This window comes from Coptis chinensis, chromosome 8, assembly GCF_015680905.1.
Source record: "Coptis chinensis isolate HL-2020 chromosome 8, ASM1568090v1, whole genome shotgun sequence".
Classification (NCBI taxonomy): domain Eukaryota; kingdom Viridiplantae; phylum Streptophyta; class Magnoliopsida; order Ranunculales; family Ranunculaceae; genus Coptis; species Coptis chinensis.
In genome coordinates this window covers 67,170,433-67,190,161 of record NC_141463.1, presented here as the reverse complement: position 1 = coordinate 67,190,161, position 19,729 = coordinate 67,170,433, and the positions used below count along the sequence as shown (strand labels likewise).

Sequence of the window (19,729 nt, the reverse complement as noted above, 5' to 3'; positions counted from 1 at the left end):
TTGTCAAAAGAATTGTTATCTCTTTGAACTTCTATCTTTATTTCTACAATGATAAACCTAGGCATATTCATAAATAGACCAGTAATTGGATGAGCTAGGGTTAAATATGTGGGTTTAACTGCTGGATTAGGCCTAGTATTGGGTTAGATTCGTGGGCTTAATGAGCCACAAATTGGGGTCTATACATCACCCCCTTTTTGGTGGATGGGCAAAACCCATGTGGCAAAGAAATGAATATAGAAAAAGAATGGAAGGAGACGGAAAATATTGGCGACAGGAGACGGAAATATTTAGCGAAAATTATTGGCAAAAATTATTGACGGGAATAATTAGCGAAAAGAATTTGCGAAAATTATTAGCGGAAGTTATTGGCGAAAGGAGGTGAAAATAATTGGTGAAAATGATTGGTAGAAATAATTAGCGAAAATTATTGGCAAAAATAATTAGCAGAAATAATTGGCGAAAATAATTAGCAAAAATTATTGGCAAAAATAATTAGCGAAAATTAGTGGCAAAAGAAGACGGGAATATTGGCGACAGGAGACAGAAATAATTGGCAGAAGTTTATTGGCGAAAATAATTGGCGAAGTTTATTGGCGGAAATAATTCGCGAAAGTTATTAGCGGAAATAATTAACGAAAATTATTGGCGGAAAATATTGGTGAAAATAATTAGCGAAAGTTTGTATATGGATACTATTAAAAGTTGCTCCGAAATGTGTGTCTTTTCCAGAGGAAAAATAATAGAACGTTGATTGTGTAATAAAAGTAGGAAAAATAAAACCAACCTTTAATGGAAATGCAACATCACTTATTGTTTTTGATCTTGTGTTGTTCGCTGCATGTTGATAGGTAATATTGATAGAAAAATATGATGGCGATATAATGGGGGAACCCCCAATATAAAATTAGCATAAGAAAGTGTAAGTCTCGCCCCCATTGTTGTCATTGAAAAAACTAAGGCAAAGGGGCCACGGTGGTCTTTAATGACCTTAGCTATTCAGGTATAACAACACATGTACCAAACGTGAGGCAAGGTCTAGAATTTTCCGCAGGTGCAAGGTTGTCATTCTTGCACTTTGACCAAACTAAAACTTAACACAACCCCGTTGCCTTAGTAGTGGAATTCACACGGTTATTAAAATTTGAGAGTATTCTAATAACCGTACCGAGCAAGAATAACCATCTTATTGACTCGGATTTTCTTCAAGTAGGCATGAATGCGACAAACTTGGACCGAAGAAGGCATAATATGGATGACCTCTTTGGAATTAATACTAATGAATGACAATATTGTTGAAAGGATGAGTACATAAGAATAGAGTAATTAATGTAATAAAGGGCAACAAAACATATGAGAATGGAAATTGAATGTCTCTATTGATGGATAACATGTTAAAATGTAAAAGAACTTCATAACAGTACGGTAAAAATGTCGTTTGAGTCTGTTTCAACAGCAACCATTGAGATGTACTGGAAATCAGCTCTGTGGATGAAACTAATTCAGCGCCATATTCAAGGTTGAAAGGTGATAACGTAGTTGAATACTTTGGCGTTGTACTATAAGTCTGCAAAATTATAGGTAACTCCTTTACCTAATTCCCCTTGAGAAACGACAAAGCTTTTCATGCCTGTGACCATTATTTGTGGAAGTTACATCAAAGGGACTTTGTGTTAAGCGGGGTGAAATCCATTTCATCCAGAATATTTAAACAGACAGACTCCCCCGGTTGAGCCTATGTGGAGGATGACACTTGCCATTATCTCTTACAAGAGTTGGAGATTTTAGGCGGTACACACATTCAGGTCCGACTGGAAATTGTCTTTTTCTTTGCGTGTAACCAGCCTACCTAGGCCGGTAGCTTGTCTGGGATCGTGGTCTTCCCTCTAGTTGCTTCTGTGACACCTTCCTTCCCTATCGGATCAGACCTGTCTAGGATGGCAATTTTCCTCAGGTCAACAAGGTCGGCTTTCCCTGTTAGGTCGGTCTCATTTGGGATATTGGCCTTCATTATATTTTCTTTCGTGATGCCTTCTTTCCCTGTCGGACCTGTCTGGGATGGAAAATTTTCTCAAATCTGCGAGGTCGGTTTTCCCTGTCAGGTCGGTCTGGTCTGGGATGACTGTCTTTCTTATAGTTTTTTCTGTGATGCTATTTTTTTTTGTTAGGTCGGACCTGTCTGGGATGGTGATTTTCCTCAAATCAGGCGAGGTCAGCCTTCCTTGTCAGGTCGGACCTGTATGGGATGTCAGTCTTCCCTGTTAGGTCAAACCTGTGTGGGATGACATTTTTTCATAACTTATCAAGTACCCTTCCTTGACCGTCAAATTTTAAATTCTGACATCCATTGACTCTCTATCGTTAAGTTCTTTTGCAATCAACTATTTCAATTGTTGTTCCGTCAGAGTTAAAGTATTTGCTCGAACAACTAGACGCCCTCGGTCGTGCCCATGTGGAGAAGGATACCTTCCATTGTCTCTTATTGGAGTTAGAGATCTTTGGCGGTACGCACAATTATCTCCTACCGGTGATTGTTTTTCTCTATTCTTGTAACCAGCTTGTCTAGGCCAGTAGTCACCCTTGGCAGGATAGTTAATATAATTATACCGCTCCTCCATGTTTTGTTGCTCTTGTCTGCGATGAGGCATGTCTAGGGTAGTAGTTATCCCTGCCAATCTGAATCTCCCCACAAGTTCGAGTAATAAGGTCATTACTCTTAGAGCGTGCACTGTTGATTGTGCTTGAGAAGTAGCACATTGCTGAGGACTAGAAGTGGATCTTCAAGACGGTCCTATACACTAGAATGGCTTGCATCCCTGTGTGGTTGCCTTGATGTAGTTGAATTGACAACATTGTCCACTGGCCTTCGTCTCTTTGCGAGCTTCCATCTCAAGTTCCAATTTAAAATGTTGACTCGTCATAACTCACGCTCAACCGTATTAGGGGTGTATTGGCTGTTACCATCACCTGTTCCGTTAGTTGGTGTGAGAGTAATGTCCATGTCCATATCCATGTCAATTGAAGGATCAACATAGATGGATAGCGAACCATGTAGAGGATTACCTACTTGTAGGTTTTCTTATTGCAAGACTGTTAGGGGTGGTGGCGGCGGTGGAGGCGGAGGCGGTGGCAGTGGCAGTGATGCTGCTGCAGTTGGATGTTGAAAATTAATCCTACCATTAGGAGCAACTCAATTGTTCAATGGTTCTTGCATTGGCCGAGTTGAATTTCAAGGGTTGCGATTCCAATTGGCAGGAGGAATATGTTGATAGTTCGGTCTGCTTCTTGTGCTTACCATCTTGATTGCTTCACGTGATAATGAATTCTAAAAACCCCACAGACGGTGCCAATTATGTTTCGCCAATAACCTGCTTCAACACAATGAGAGCAAATGATAAAGAACGCACTATGAAACAGAGGAAATTGATGTTGGGGGAGATGAAACTGAACCAAGATAATGGCTGCCTACGTACCCAAGATCTATTATCTAGGGATCAAGTTTCAACGTAGTTCCTTGTTGTCAGAGAGAATGTTTTTTATCAATTGGTAGAGATTTAGTCCTAAGAGGACTATATTTGTTTGTCAAAAGAATTGTTATCTCTTTGAACTTCTATCCTTATATTTTACAATAATGAACCTAGACATATTCATAAATGGACCAGTAATTGGATGTGCTAGGGTTAAACACGTGGGCTTAACTGCTGGACTAGGCCTAGTATTGGGCTGGATTCGTGGGCTTAATGAGCCACAAATTGGGGGTCTATACAAAGAATATTTGAGGGCTCCAAATGAAGAAGACATTCAACGTCTACTTGCACAAGGTAAAAATCGTGGCTTCCCGAGTATGCTTGGAAGTTTGGATTGTATGCATTAACAATGGGAAATGTGTCCTACGGCATGGCAAGGTACACATGTAAGACATAAGACGAAACCTACAATTATTTTGGAAGCCGTTGTCGATCAAGACTTGTGGATTTGGCACGTTTTTTTTGGTCTGGCGAGTTCAAACAACAACGTCAACATGCTTCAATGTTCTCACCTCTTTGACAATCTTATGCGTGGTGATGCTCCTTGTTGCAATTACACCGTAAATGGTTGCCAAGACAAAATGGGTTACTATCTAGCCGATGTGATTTATCTTAAATGGATTACACTTGTACAAACAATCCCTCACCCAACAACTCAAATAGAGGGATTTTTTGTTAAAATGTAAAAAACGTGTCGCAAAGATGTGGAGCGTGCATTTGGTGTCTTACAAGCTAGATGGGGGATAATCAAGAGGCCGACGCGAATGTAGAGTAGGGATGACATTGATCGGATAATGAAGACGTGTATAATTTTACATAATATGATTATCGAGGATGAACGAGAGATTGATATCGAAGATTGGCAAATTGATATGGATTGGGAGCCACCAGTTGCATTGCATGTTGTCAAGAATCAAAATGAGGAAATTGCAAGAAGGCTCAACACACTTCATCACAATCAGAACAGAGAAACTAATGTTCAACTAAAAGTTGATCTCATCAATCACCTTTGGCAATTTTGTGCGGATCAAGGAATATAGTATAAATATTTTATGTTTGTAGTTTGAGTATTATCTATGTGTTATTCTATAGTTTGAGTATTATCTATGTTTGACTTTATGTTGTTTCAAGACAATTAAAATTAAAATTGAAATTGAAATTACAATATTGGAAATGAACTAACAACAACAATGGAAATGAAATAACTAAAACAACATTGAAATTAATCTAAATAATTGAAGCACCACCCCCACTAGAAGCACCACCACCACTTGGAGTTCCAAATGTTCCACTTTCTCTCCTTTGGTGAATTATTTCTATTTTCATCGTCTTGAAGTATTCGGCAACTTCCGGCTCAAGAGTAGAAGTATCTTGTGCTAATATTTTATTGTCTTCTTTCCACTTCTTGAGCTCTATTATCTTCACCCTATCGGCGGCGACATTCGCCATTTGTGCCAAATACTTCTCCATCATCTTGTAATTCTCTTCTACTTTCTTTCTCACCCCTTGTTCCCGGTGGTCATTTTTTCTTGGTTCCACTTGCATTTCCACTTCCACTTCCACCTCTACCTTCACCTCCACTTCCACTTCCATCCCTAACTTGTGTAGGGAATGGATCAATTGGAACGCCACCAAGAGTCATCGACGGCGTTGTGGGTGTGTTGAAGGCACGACTTCATCATCTACATCGAGAATGACGTTGGTTCGTCTCCTCGATGTAGTTGTGGACTGACTCTCCAATTCTTCATTCCATTTTGGGCTATCTTTGAAGAGGACCCAACAATGCTCAAATTGAAAGTGTGTGTTATGAGCCAACATATATGTTGTTTTTGCCTTGGCCAACCGATCTTGGATAGTTGTGCCACTTCTTGTGGTCCTCTCCGAAGAGGAGATAATTCCCGCCCGCCGGCTGCAAGCTTTTTGGATGTGTCCAAATCGAGTGGACACCGAATCCTTGCTTCTCTTGTTGTTTTCGCCAACTCGATCTCTCTCGAAATTTCTCTAATATTCACTCCCAATAGTGTGTGACTCGTTGCTCCGCACTAACAATTGGATCTTCATTAACATATATCCACGCTTTGCAAAGAGCCTCGTCTTCTTAAATTGAAAAATTGGCGGACCTTGTAGATTTATTTCCTTTTGATGTGGTTGCATGTTCATTTGGATCCATTGTTGTACTTGGAGTAGTGATTGTTGTAGTTGGAGTAGATAGAAATTGTATGAGAATTTGGAGCAAATGGTGAGAGAGTTGTGTGAAGTAGTTGCTATAAATTTGTAATTTTAGAAAAACTAGCCGTTAGGATGTCTGGACTAGACAGACGACAGAGTTAACATACGGACGGCATAGTTTCAGCCATCCATCTCCCGAACTTAATAACTGCTAAAAAGTGTCGTTGGAATGGTTTTAGAAGTTTGGGTTGCCAAATTTGGCTGAACCTGCTAAAAGGCCTATGAGGCACCTTTTAGCAACCCATTATAGTAGCCCTCTATAACAACCCTATTTTTCATTTTTTTAAAAAAATATATATAAAGTTAAATAATAATAAAAATAAAGGATAAAGATAAAGATAAAGATAAAGATAGAAACATAAAAACGTGGGAAGTGGGATGAGTAGTTGCTAGAAATAAGGGATGGGGGTTTTGGGTATTTTGGTTTTACCAAACCCTCGTTCTTGTTTTTGGGGGAGTTTTTTTGAAAAAGAAAAAAAAAAGAAAACAAAAGGAGAAGAGACGTGCTCTAAAAGAGAGAGAGAGAGAGAGAGAGAGAGAGAGAGAGAGAGAGAGAGAGAGAAAAGCCGGAGGGAGAAGACAACCTTCATATGGTGTGACGGTGACTTCGATTTTTTTTTGGTTTTCGCCCGATTAATTCGCAAATGAGTAGTCTTAATTTTAATTTGTTCTAAAAATTTTAATGGATTGTTAACTGATTTCTACTAATTAATTCATTGAATTGTTTTACTTAGAACTATGGAATGTAAATCTATTAAAGTGCTCAAAGACTTAAATCGCATATTGACGCATAGGCGTTCTTTTGGTTATCTGTGTGTAGATAGGTGTATATGGAATTTAGTAAATCGTTGGTTAACTGTTTGAAGTGAGCAATTGTTATATGCCAGAGTTCGAATTGGAAAAAAAAAATGGGGGTCGGTTATATCCATTTGATGATTGCCATACTTTGTTTGTTTTTTTTGTGGCGTAGATACACTTTACCATGAGTAGTTGGAGGGTATAATAAGTAATTATTTGATTCTAAAGTGACTTTTAGATATGAGAAGGTATAATGGTATTCTCTGCATGTCTTTATAGGCTTTTGAACCTTTGGTGATATGTGAGCTATTCCTGGCTTTATATGGCTGGTAGTTTTCTTTGCATGAATTTATTGCATTTAAATGTCTTATACATAATAAGTATATGTTGGATTTTGATAAAGAATATTTGACAATGGCTACTGCTGCACCTATTTATGATACTTAATTTATGTTGTTTGTGGAATTTCTTGAGTAGTACGCAAGTTATCCCATGGCTATGTGTGTGGTAGTTAGCAAGTACTGTTGGTCTTTGGATGACTTGGCATACTTTAGATGTCAAAAGTTTTGAGCTTAGCGCTGGTCTGATTTCGAGCTAAGTTTTAATTTAGTTAGAGTTTGAACTAGATTTTTATGAAAACATGAAAACGTAAGGTCTGGAAGTCTGCTTTCCAACCCAATTGACCTTGTTGAATTCCGAGGTTTGTGGATATGGTTATGGTATTCGGAAGTTGGCACGTCAGAATTTTCTGATTTCAGAAATCCGGTCTGTGCCTGGTTTGGAATCGAGTTTTCACATAGTTAGGGTCAGATTCAAACTCTCCCCAAAACATAAAAAAATAAGTTTTATGTGTCTGCTTTCCAACTCAATTAGCCTCGTTGCATTCCGAGGTCTTTGGTGATAGATATAAGGTCTGGAAGTTTGGTTGACAGAAAATAGTGCGTCAGAAATCAGTTTCTGCGCACTGTGTTCAAGTCCAGTTTTAAAATAGTTAGGGTGAGATTTAGAATTTTTATAAAACATAAAAAAGTAAGATTTGGAAGTCTGCTTTCTATTCCAATTGGCCTCATTTCATTCCAAGACCCGTGGAATTAATTATGGTGTTTGGAAGTTTGACTGGCAGAAAACAGTGCGTCAGAAATCAGTTTTTGTGCACTGTGTTTGAGCTTAGTTATCGAACATTTAGAATGAGATTAAGTATTTTTGTAAAACATAAGAAAGTAAGTTCTGTGTGTCAGCTTTGCAACACAAAAAGCCTCAATGCGTTTGAATACCTGTGAAAAAAGTTGTGTCATTCAGAAGATAGTCCGTCAGAAATCTAATTTGCTGAAAATTAGGATTTTTACCGTTTTCGACCTAAATTTTCTTCTAGAAGGGCTGAGGTTGGGACTTCAAGTTCTACATGAAAAAGTATATCTACATACCTTAGTTTTTAAATAATTAAACTACATATCATTTGGATGAATGTAGGAAAAACTATAGCATTGACTATGTGGTTGATAAGAATTACGAAGGCTTGATTCCAATCTTGAAAGATTTGGATACGTAGGCAGTTTTGAGCAAAAGTGCAGCCACTATATTATATATTAATTATTAGTTATTAGTTATTGTGATATCTATACATGTACAATGTTAGTACTTAATTGTGATTGTGGTTGTTTAAAATGTACTCACGAGACATTTAATTAATGCGTTATTCATGATTGAATCTTTTGATATCTATGATTTATATAATTGATGATGAGGTGAGTTGATTAGTTATTGTGTTTGGAATCTTTAGTAATGAATTATTGTTTGAGATGATGTTTGTTTTGTAATAAAAATATTATAATAAATGAAAACTCTTGAGTGTTAAAATCCAATGTAAAAGTGTCTGGTGAAAATATGTGTCGTCCACATCTTTAGATCTCTCCATGCCTCTTTGATGAAAATAAATGAAAATAAATGTTTATGACTAATGATGTCATGTGAAAAGTCGCCTTAGAGAGGAACTAAGGCATTCGCCTTGCGGGTTGGCTGTATTCCTTAAATGTATGGGAATGTAGTGGGTATTCCTTGAATGTGGCGGGAATGACCCAAGGTATTCATTGAATGTGCCATTAATGGCCTGTTAGTGTTATAATGGGTATTCCTTGAATGTTGCGGGAATGACCCAAGGTATTCATTGAATGTGTCATTAATGGTCTGTTAGTGTTATGATGGGTATTCCTTGAATGTGGCGGGAATGACCTAAGATATTCATTAAATGTGCCATAAATGACCTGATATTTTGTTATACCCAAAGGAGGCTTTATGATTATGTGTATGGAAAGCCCAGAGATGGCTGTGACTCACAAGTTACGAGTTTACAATATGAAAGTATGTTTCCTAAAGGCGATATCCCGCTTGGGACATATGTCTTGTAGTGGTACTCGGTGTGAGTGAGGCACACGAATATGTGTGATTTGGCAAATGTGTGTAGTGCAAATCGTGGAGTAGGAACTAAAGGTTGGGCTATGTCTTTTAATAAATGAGTTAACGAGATAATTAATAAGCAAAGTAAAATATTGATTTTACGTATGATGGAGTTATTGCATATGATGTATATGATTTCTTATGAGAAATGTTTACATGGTTTGTATGAGTTGATACTCACAATGGATGAATGTACTCTTTGGGTGTGATATTTCCCCATTCTCATAAGTAAACCAGTGGTTTTTAAGTAAAAGTATATGAATTATGTGATGTTATGGATGTGAGGTGTGACTGTGAATAATATTAGTAAATGATTGTGATTTCTATGTGACTGCAAAATGACTATAACTTGATATGTTATTACGAAAATATTAATGACTTGTGATAGTCTGAGATCTATGGTTATGCACGTAGAAACTTTATGACGTAATGATGTCATATAAATGACTACCCTTGATATAGGTATTATGATAAGTGGTATTCCCCGAATATGCGGGACGAACCAGGTTATATCAATTAGACTTAAATGTCTTAAATGAGGTTTGGTTATGAATGAAAATTTGACTGGCTGAGATAAATCATTTTATTGTGATGTCTAACTCTGTTTTGCAGGAGGGTAGGATCTATTAATCTTTTATGCAGGGACGTAAATATCCTACCCGAAGACGACATGTTGGCTTAAAGGTAAGGTATACCAAACTCATATTTAATTAGGTTATCATATGTGCATTTAATAAATGGAATGTAAGTGGTATTTATGTTGTGAATTATTTTGGAAAGTGGAAATGATGAGTAATGTTATATGAGATTCTTGGAATTTGTATATTGGGGGTGAAATTTTACTTGGGAAGAAACTACACGCCGTTTTGAAAAACGGAACTATATTGTCTTCCAAGTTGAAATGGTTGGTAATGTTATATTTATTAATTTAAAAGATTATTATATATATTTTGTTGTTAGTCTACTCATACCAGCAAATTCAATTTGCTGACCCATATTTGCTTTGTTTTGCAACGTGGGTGTGTTCTTGGGAACATAGATGGTGGAGTGCAGTGGATAAGGACACATGATTTGGAGTTGCTCTTGGAGTCTTCTGGTTTAAGATTTTCTGAAGGGTACGGTTTTGTTTTGAGACAGATGTAATAGAGTTGGTTAGTTTCTTTGTAGTTTAATAATGTGATTTAAGGATTGTTCCTTTTAGTTTTATTTTGATTTCAGTTTTGTATATATCATGTTTGATAACAGGGTTTTGGGTTTTGTTTCACCCCGGGTTTCCAGATAATTGAATATAATTGTTTTAAATATTGTTTGAAAATTTGGGGTGTGACACCCTCTATTAGACTTGCTCTTTGAGCATCATCAACGCGCTGCTATAATCGATTTCTAATGTGACAGTTGACAATTTATTTGGCAATTTTCGTCACCAACGCGCTGTCAAAACATCGTTTTTATTTTAACAATTGTCAAATCTGAAACCAAATTCGTCAAAAATATAGAAATGACTCGCACGAGACAAGTTGACCCGTCCAAGAGTGGGACGGGACAAGTTTTGCTGTCTAGCATTTTTTTTCTTTTTTTTTAATAAAAAATTCAAACTGCTCGATTTTGTACTGTTGGAATTAACGGCTATATTAATGGCTATATTTAGTTCCGTTGGACTGGGCCTATATATATTGCATATTTGCTTAACTAATTTTTCACCAATTCACTTCATCTTCTTCTTTCTTATTTTATTCTTCACCAAAATCACAAAATGTCTTCACAAGGGTCTAGAGGTGGAGGAAATAGAGGTGGTAGAAATAGTGAAAACCAAAGCCAAGAAAACAGCCAACATACCTATGTTCAAGGTCGTTCCAAAAATTTCACAGCTGTAGAAGATGAAATTTTATGTCATAGTTGGATTTTTAATTCAGAAGATGTAGTTGTTGGAACGGGCCAAAATAGACAGTTTTTTTTAGAAAATTGCTGATGAAATGAACAAGCGTATGAGCCAACTTGGTCATGTAGGGCAACCACGAACTGGTGGATCGGTTCAAGCGCGTTTTCACATCATCCAACATGCGGTAAGTTTATTTCAAGGTTATTATGATCAACAATTGAGAGTGAATGCTAGTGGTACTAATGCGGATGATACAATGTCACGAGCTCGTACTATTTTTTCAACTGTTCAAAAGGAACCATTTAAATTTGAGCATTGTTATTGGATTTTAATTTTAAGTCCAAAATGGAATCACTTCTATCAAGCTAGAAGTGATAGTAGTTCAAAAAAGTAGAGAACCACTTCTAATAGTAATGTTAGTGGTGGCATCAGTGGTGGATCAACCACTAACAATATTGGAATAACCAATATTTCGTTAGATGAAGAAAGTCAACTATCGAGGGAAGTGCCCGGATAAAAAAAAGGGCCAAAGGGAAGAAAGTTTAAGAAAAGAGATGCTGATGAAGTTGCGCACCAAATGGCACAAACTCTCGAGGAGGGCAAAGACAATTAACTTACAACTGCAAAATATTTGCAAGAACAAACAAAGCTAAAATGACAAATGTTTCTCTCAATGAAAAAGGAAAAAGAAAACAAAATATTGTTGCTTGAAGCACAGAAAGAACAATATATCATGATGCTTGATCTAATTCAACTGACATTTTGGGAAGCTAAGCAAGCAGCTATCTATCGTAAGTGGGTTGAACAAGAACAAGGTATTCCTGCTGCTCCTTCTATTCATAATTATCCAATCCCTTCTACTCCATACATTCCAACCCCTCCTAGGGTGTGTTTGTTATGATGGAAACACTATGGAAAGGAAAGGAAAATAAGAGTGGTTCACCTTTTCCATAGTTTTTAAGGCGTTTGTTTACCCATGGAAAGGAAATGGGCTTTTCCATATGGAAACAAAATCATAGAAATGGAAAAGGTTTTGTGTCCTTAGCTAACCCCTGAAATTTTTGTGGAAAGAAAAGGAAAGGAAATAGATAGATAGGGCTTACTACTAATACACCCATGACCCAACAATACAATTATTCCTTTCCATAGCTTTTGCAAACAAACATGATTATTCCTTTCCCTAGTTTTTACTTTCCTTTCCTCAGTTTACCAAACACATACTATTTAAAATTATTTCCTTTCCATTCCATTCCATAGTGGACCACCCATTTTATTTCCTTTCCTTTCCATGAGTTAAAATTTAACAAACACACCCCTAGTTCATACATTCCAACCCCTCCTTCTCAACAGTTTGGGTCTTTTTCTTCTTCTGGATTAACAAACAATGTTAGTTAGTCTCGTGGTAGGCGAGCGCGCTCTCCCAATCCATTTCTGAGGGATGAACATGAAGATGATGATTTTTAGTTATAATGTTTTTAATTCCAAGTATGTTGCAACATTTTTAATTTTAAGTATGTTGTAACCTTTTTATTTTCAAGTATATTGTAACGTTTTTAATTTTAAGTATGTTGTAACGTTTTTAATTCCAAGTATGTTGTAACGTTTTTAATTTCAAGTATGTTGTAACATTTTTAATTTCAAGTATGTGCAAATCTTATTCAACAAATCACAATCTTATTTAAACAAAACAAACTTGATGAAATTACATTTAACAGAAAATACAGAAAGCACACTTAAAAAACACAGTTAATAGAAAATTCAACTAAGACAAATCAAACTTAAACAAACTTATTAGTTGTTCCTTTGGTTGTGGCGTGCACCATAACGTGCCCAATTATGTTCAACCAGATCATTCTTCAATGTTGATTAGTAGCTCCACAATGAATACTTAATGTCGTGGCTACCATGTTTTGCACAAACAGATGGTCATTACTCTGCATCTTAACTTCATGCCGCAACCGTTCATTTGAAGGTGGTTTCCACTTTGGAAGTTGTACATTACGTTCATTCTCAACAATAATGTTGTGAAGTATAATACATGTCTTCATTATACGAGATAGAGCTCCTATGTCCCACTGACGAGCAGGCATGCTAACAATTGCAAATCTAGCCTGTAAAACACCAAAACCACATTCCACATCTTTACGAGCTGCTTCTTGCGCTTTTGCAAAGTTAGTATCCATGGGAGTAGCAGGAGATGAGATTGTTTGAATCAGTGTAGCCCATGGTCGATATATTCCATCAGCAAGGTAGTAGCTCATATTGTAAGGATTGTTATTAACTTGATAAACACAAGCTGGAGCTATTCCTCTGACTAAATTATCAAATAAATGAGAATTATCTAACATATTAAGATCATTACACGATCCAACCATTCCAAAGTATGCGTGCTAAAACTATAGCTTCTGGTCTACAACTGCTTCCAAAATCACAGTCGCTTTTCTAGCATGGCCTAAATGAGCTCCATGCCACGCAGTTGGACAATTTTTCCATACCCAATGCATACAATCTAAACTACCCAACATACCTGGCCAACCGCATTCTTCACCTACTACAAGCAAGCGTGTTACCTCTTCTTCCGTTAGGATTCTCAAGTACTCTTCTTCAAAACAGTTGACAACTGCATTGCAAAAATGATGAAGTGATTCTCGGGCTGTACTCTCAGCAAGTTTTATCCAGTGATCCATTGAATCAGCTGGACAACCATAAGCAAACATCTATATTGCAGCTGTCATTTTTACCAAACCCGAAACCCCAGGCAAACCAAGAGCATCACAAGAAGGCTTAAATATGGATCAAAATTAGTGACAACTTCCAATATACTGTTAAAAAGTGGTCTTCCCATACGAAATCTACAACGAAACTTACCTGCTTTATAAGTTGGTCTAGCAGCAAAATAATCAGCCACCAACCGTTCATGCGCACCAACACGATCGCGGTTAGTGTATTCTCTACCATCAACAGATCCACCCCATTTTGGTACAGATAAAGCGTTGAAGAATTATTGACGCCACTACAACCGCATCACTTTGCATTTGTTGAACGATTGCAGAATTTTCATTATCGTCGTCGAAAATAGTTCACTTACTCTTTCGCACCAATTGCTATTATGACTACTAGAACCCATAACAAAATATAAAAAGTTTATGACTGATGAGAGGAGATGAAGAAATGAAAAAATATATGGATGCTTCACCTGTGATTGATCTTATATATAGCGTAGAAAATGGAGGGAAACGGTAGGCACGAAAATGGTTTGGCGCCATAGAAATGGAGGGAAATGATGGACGGGACAACTTTTGCCGTTTATAAAAAAAAAATTGTCTGGACGGGACAACTTGTGCCGTGCAAAATTGAAACAAGAAATTTTTGGAGTTTGCGTTGGTACTTGACTTGCTTTTAACCATTTTTATCCACAAAAAATGCTGAGGTGTCATAACAAAATTTAGAAATGCGTTGATGATGCTCTTAGGTAACTAGAGGGCCAAGTTTAGAAGAGAAAATATGATAATATAATTAAGTATGAGCTTATAAATCTTTAGCAGTTATGTAGGAGAGGTTAAAGCAGAGACACAAATAGTGGTGCAGAAGGCATATGTACATAGACATGAACTTACACTGAAATGGTATATGGCTAAAATGGTGCTACTTGATTAGTACCCAGGTGTCTTTTCTAGTGCAATAAATAAAAGTCGTCCTATTTTAGGGCCTATTTGTTTTTTTGGTTTAAGTTATAAGAGGGTCTTATAAACTGGTTTGTTTTTCATTTTAAGTTCCTCTTATAAGCACTTATAAAAAAAGAAAAAACAAACACACAACATCTTATAGATGGTTATTTGACAAATATAACCCTGTTTTACATACCATTACATAACTTGTACTTCTAGTCATTATTCAACAAAATGATCTTCTTTCGCACTTAGTTTCATAACACCAATTCACATACAAGCAACGTTTCAACATAGAAATCCTCTTATACATTACGTTTAAATCCAAATAGAAATACAAATACAACATAAAAAACAATTTTGATATCCTAATAAAACTCATTCCTTATTATCTTTCTTCTCTACATCATTGATCCCAAGTTCATCCATCTTCTTCAAGAAAGCCGCACAAACATCATTTGTTATAGCTTGTTTCATCTCAACAAATGTGTGCAATTTGGCAAGCTTTTCTAGTTCACTAGAATCATTATCTGTTACAGCAGACGTAGAGCTTGTGCCACTCGTCTCCCCAAACCATTGGAAGAATCCACATCCTGCAAATCCTTCATTAGTCGATTGTGGGCAACAATAGAATTTCCTATTAGGGTTTCTTGGGGTATGCGAGGTTCTTATCTTACTAATTCCCTCATTACAAGGACACATTTTCACCTCATCTACCCATTGCCAAAGTCCACACCCTTTAGCACCATTTGGACATGTAATGAATGCTCTCCCATGGTTCTCTGAGGTCTTCGATACCTTAGTTTTACATGTACCCCCACCACAGATACAAAGAACATCTTTATCTCCTTTTGATGCCATCTTACCTGCTTATAAATATCAACAATAATTTCAAAGTCATATCTCATGTTAATCAACCTGTTTACATGTCACAATATAATAAACTCAAACGCCAAGCAAAAAAGTCTAAACATTCTTATATCAACGATATGTCAGAAAAATAGAGTTTACAAGTTATAAATATAGCAAATCAAACAAGAGTTTACAAGAAGTTAAACATCATAAAACACGATTAACAAGAACATCACTCGGGATTATTAGGCCTAGCCATAAGGATATCTGCAACTTGAGATCGTAAATTAACCATATAAGCTTGATCTTGTGGCCTGAAAACTTGCTCAACACCATCATTTGTTTCTGGGTCTACTGGAATCTGATTATTCACAAGAAGTTCATCATTACCATATGCTTGGAATAACACATCGTTGAGGGCAACTCTACAAAGGAAGTTATGAAGAACCATACAAGCAATGACTATGTTCCTCTGAATTGGAAACTTATACCCTGGCATCTTGCTCAAAATAGGGAACCTAGCTTTCAAAACTCCAAAGCTCCTCTCAATCACATTCATTAGTTTTGAATGGCTATGGTTAAACTTCTCCTCTTTAGTCCTAGCACGACTCCTAGGACGTTTGTAGTCAACAAGCCAATATCGTACACCACGATATGGAGCCATAAAGCCCCTGGTATGCATGTAAGCCGCGTCACATAGATAATACTTATCTATACAATAGAAATAGATGACAATTTAGTGCGCATATACAAGTAATAATTTTGTAGATAACATTACAATAAAACAAAGACTACACATTTACCTCGAGGAGGTAATGGAAACCTGAAAGCTGGATTCCGCACTGAAGTAGTTAACACCCTAGCATCATGGGCAGTCCCCTCCCATCCAGCCACAACATATATGAATTTCATGTCAAAGTCACAAATTGCCAACACATTTTGCCAACAATCTTTTCCACCTCTCCTCTGTAAGGGGTCTGTTTACTATGAGGAATAACTACATGAATGAGAGTGCCATCTAATGCTCCAACAGCCCCTTTGAATGCTCCTTCTCTAAGTTTCTTATAACTTCTAAGTTCTCCAACTGGGGCATCCCAAGATGGTGATACAATCATCTCTTTGGAAAACAAAATCATAGTTTTCAACACTTCATGAAAGTACTTGTGAATTGTTTCTCCAGAATGTTGGAATAACCAACTTACATGTGCCATACGAGTGTTATGACTAAGTGTTAACAAGAACATCATCATCTTCTCTTCCAAAAGTAGGTGTTTACTATTGGCCAAGTACCATCTCTCTCGAAAATGACTACACAATGCTTGAAAAGATTCTTTTTCCATCCTAAAAGATTGGAAAATTTGTTTTGATGGACCATTCAAAGTCTCCCTAACTAAATCTTCTCCACTACGTTTGGAAATGCACATCTTTTGATGGACTCTCCTTGGGAGTGTATTTCTTCTTGCATGTTTGAGCAATATCACTAATATTATAAGACTCACCAACAATGATAACTTAAAAGAATCCATATAGACCTACATATAAAAAGGATAACCATTTCAATGTATCCATCACATAAAACTATACAAGTCATTTCCTTAACACTATGCTTTTCCACAACAAAACCAACAATGAAAAATTACACAGATACTCAATTACACAAGTAATTAGATAAGTATTTGTCAAATGTGTTGTATACAACTGTTGGATCGATAATTTCTACTATGTCCAATGGCCATGTCTAAACAGGTGAGTTGATTTGATAATTTGCCAGAATCCTGTTAGATCCTACATGTGTCTATATATACAACACTTTGCTCAAAGGGACCAAAAGGATAACAGTTGGTGGGGATTTACCATGGAAATAGTTTCCTTTTAACATAATTAAGATCGGAGGTTCATTAAATACAATGGAAGAAACAGTTCAAAGTGTTTAACTCTCTGATTCTCCATTGGTAAAGCTACAAGTGAAGGATACATATTTCAATTTTTTACATTCATCTCCACTAAGGATTTATTATTCCCTGACACCTTCCATTAAACTTTCCATTAGTGTGTAATCTACACAAGCAAGTGAAAATAGAAGTTGTATATACACTACTATTGTGTGCCTGATATGTACTGAATCTGTTTTCCACACTCGGGTAAATTTTAATGGGTTAACTAGTATTACCCCACTAGATGAGCCAATTAGGATTCCCCTAGATGGGAAATTAGGGTCTCCCCCCTAAATACACAAAAAAAAAAAGTCAAAGTGGGTTGACCAAATTTTTTTTGTGTGTATTTAGGGGGGAGACCCTAATTTCTCATCTAGTGGGGGGGAAATCCTAATTGGCTCATCTAGTAGGGGGGTAACACTAGTTCACCCAATTTTAATTATAGCACAGAAGATATTCTTATCGGGACTGTTATTACATACTTGGTGGCAGAACGACCTGGTTTGTTGCTATCACAAAAGGCCCCGCTTAAAATCTTGTTGTTCTGGAATGAAAAGCCCCTTACTGGTATCTGAGCTATAAGAAAGCAAATCAAGGACAAAAGCAAAAAATACTAAAATATTCAATCAATCTATCTCTTAAAATAGTAAGAAAATCTGTCGAGGGGTTCGGTAAGTATCAGATCAATCAAATAAATAGGGAAATTATAACATTTTTGCAGAAAAAATAGAGAACCATCAGCTTGTTGCTTCTTATAATATACATGTGTGCTGAACTACTAAATATAATACTAAAAAATTATGATGCTTGAAATATCTCACCGATAATGGAGGCAACAACAGCAGCAGCGCACACACGGTGAAGCAGCAACAACAGAAATGGAGGCAATGGGTGTGGCAGCTTGGGTTGGGAAGAAATGAATTTTTAGAGAAGGCTGAAGAGAGAACAAGGGCAAAGGGTAGTGTGCTTGGGGCGTTTGTGTCTTTTTCAAGCTTACAAGACTTACAAAATTATAGTAGATCCAATTTTGGTACTTACAGAAATCATGCCTTTTATAAGACATTTCTAGTAGAATGCCTTTTATAAGAAGCAAAAAACAAACCAAAAAAATGTCAAAAATCACTGGGCCACATCTTATAAGAGGTTATAAGACATTAATGTCTTATAAGAGGCAAAAACAAATGGCCCCTTAATCTCCTAGTCTCTTCTTCTAGTCCTGTTACCCCATGCCCCCATCTACGTTAGAAGTGATAACTCAGGAGTTCTTATAATCCTGTTTCACTTATTCTTATTCCTATGACCCTTAGGTAAGTGATTTGTTTGAACCAGAGTTTTTCTGGCAGGAGAGGATTAGAATGTTGGTTTCTCAATTGTAGGGTGGACCCAATTATTTTATATTTACTCTCTTCTTTCTTTCTCAATTTGGGATAGCAAAACAAAATAAGTTTGTGGACAAACAACTGTTTGCTGTCCACAAGACCTCGGTTTCTGATTGGTGGAGTGGCTGCCCAAAAAACTGTGTTAGTGTCCAAAAAACCTGTTAAACACCGAAAATGGGTTTAACCAATAGAAATGTGCTCAAATTCGGACTCATAACAAAATGTGACCTTCAAATATTCAAATGATTAGATAATTAGTCTTCTTAATATTTCCTATTTATCAAATAAAAATAATTAAGTACTGGCACTGGAGTAAACTACTATCCTACTTTTCCACAAAAATAATCAGTAGCTTTTGATTCAAATCATTCCAGTTTTAATCACGCAACACAGGATTGTAACTTGTAAACTTAATCAAACTCAACAACATTGATGTCAGAATCACCAACTCATGGCGCGAAGTGAACTTTGCAGCTGATCATTGCACAAACAAAGGCCTCGGCCTTCACAGAGGAAGTAAGCAATGGTGGCCTGGAAAACCACCTTTCCTGAATCGGATCGAGAACCTAGATTTAACCTACTACAGGTTTCTCAATTAGCTAGAAAAGGGGTGATGTCTTACACAGCCCAGGAAACAATGTAAAATTTGTCTTTTTTTGCTACTTTTGTATCAATTTTTTTTAATACAAAATCACCTTTAAGCAAAAAAAAAACTTAATTGTAAACTTAATCACAAATTTTGTCACAAAGTTTTCAAGTTAAATGAAAATTTTGACTCTAAAATCTCTACACTATTTGATAGCCAAACTTCTAAGAACCCCGTCCCCACTATCGAGTAGCATATTTTGGATCTCATTGACTTACCTCCTTCATGTTTTTAAAATTATATAACTTTTTTTTAAAATTTATACATATCCCCCTAACTTAAAATCCCTATTTCGTTCACTTCAATGTCTTTCAAATTTAGAAGACTTCTAATTCAACACAAATTTATCTTTATATACTAAAT

General features: G+C 36.5%; 2 protein-coding genes across 2 annotated transcripts; both read right to left on the bottom strand.

The window, feature by feature from the left end:
• Positions 1–12,743: 12,743 nt before the first annotated feature.
• Positions 12,744–13,604, bottom strand: LOC147482559 (uncharacterized). Its single transcript, XM_086579342.1, has 2 exons — positions 13,415–13,604; positions 12,744–13,201 (listed from the first exon to the last, which is right to left on the bottom strand). The coding sequence occupies exons 1-2, from the start codon at positions 13,602–13,604 to the stop codon at positions 12,744–12,746; spliced, it is 648 nt and encodes a 215-aa protein (XP_086435468.1).
• A 2,032-nt stretch (positions 13,605–15,636) lies between these two features.
• On the bottom strand, positions 15,637–16,432 carry LOC147482558 (uncharacterized). The gene is made up of 4 exons (XM_086575725.1): positions 16,211–16,432; positions 15,926–16,118; position 15,832; positions 15,637–15,768 (listed from the first exon to the last, which is right to left on the bottom strand). Exons 1-4 carry the CDS (start codon positions 16,317–16,319, stop codon positions 15,640–15,642), a joined length of 432 nt encoding a protein of 143 aa, XP_086431851.1. The 5' UTR covers positions 16,320–16,432; the 3' UTR covers positions 15,637–15,639.
• Between the last annotated feature and the right edge of the window lie 3,297 nt (positions 16,433–19,729).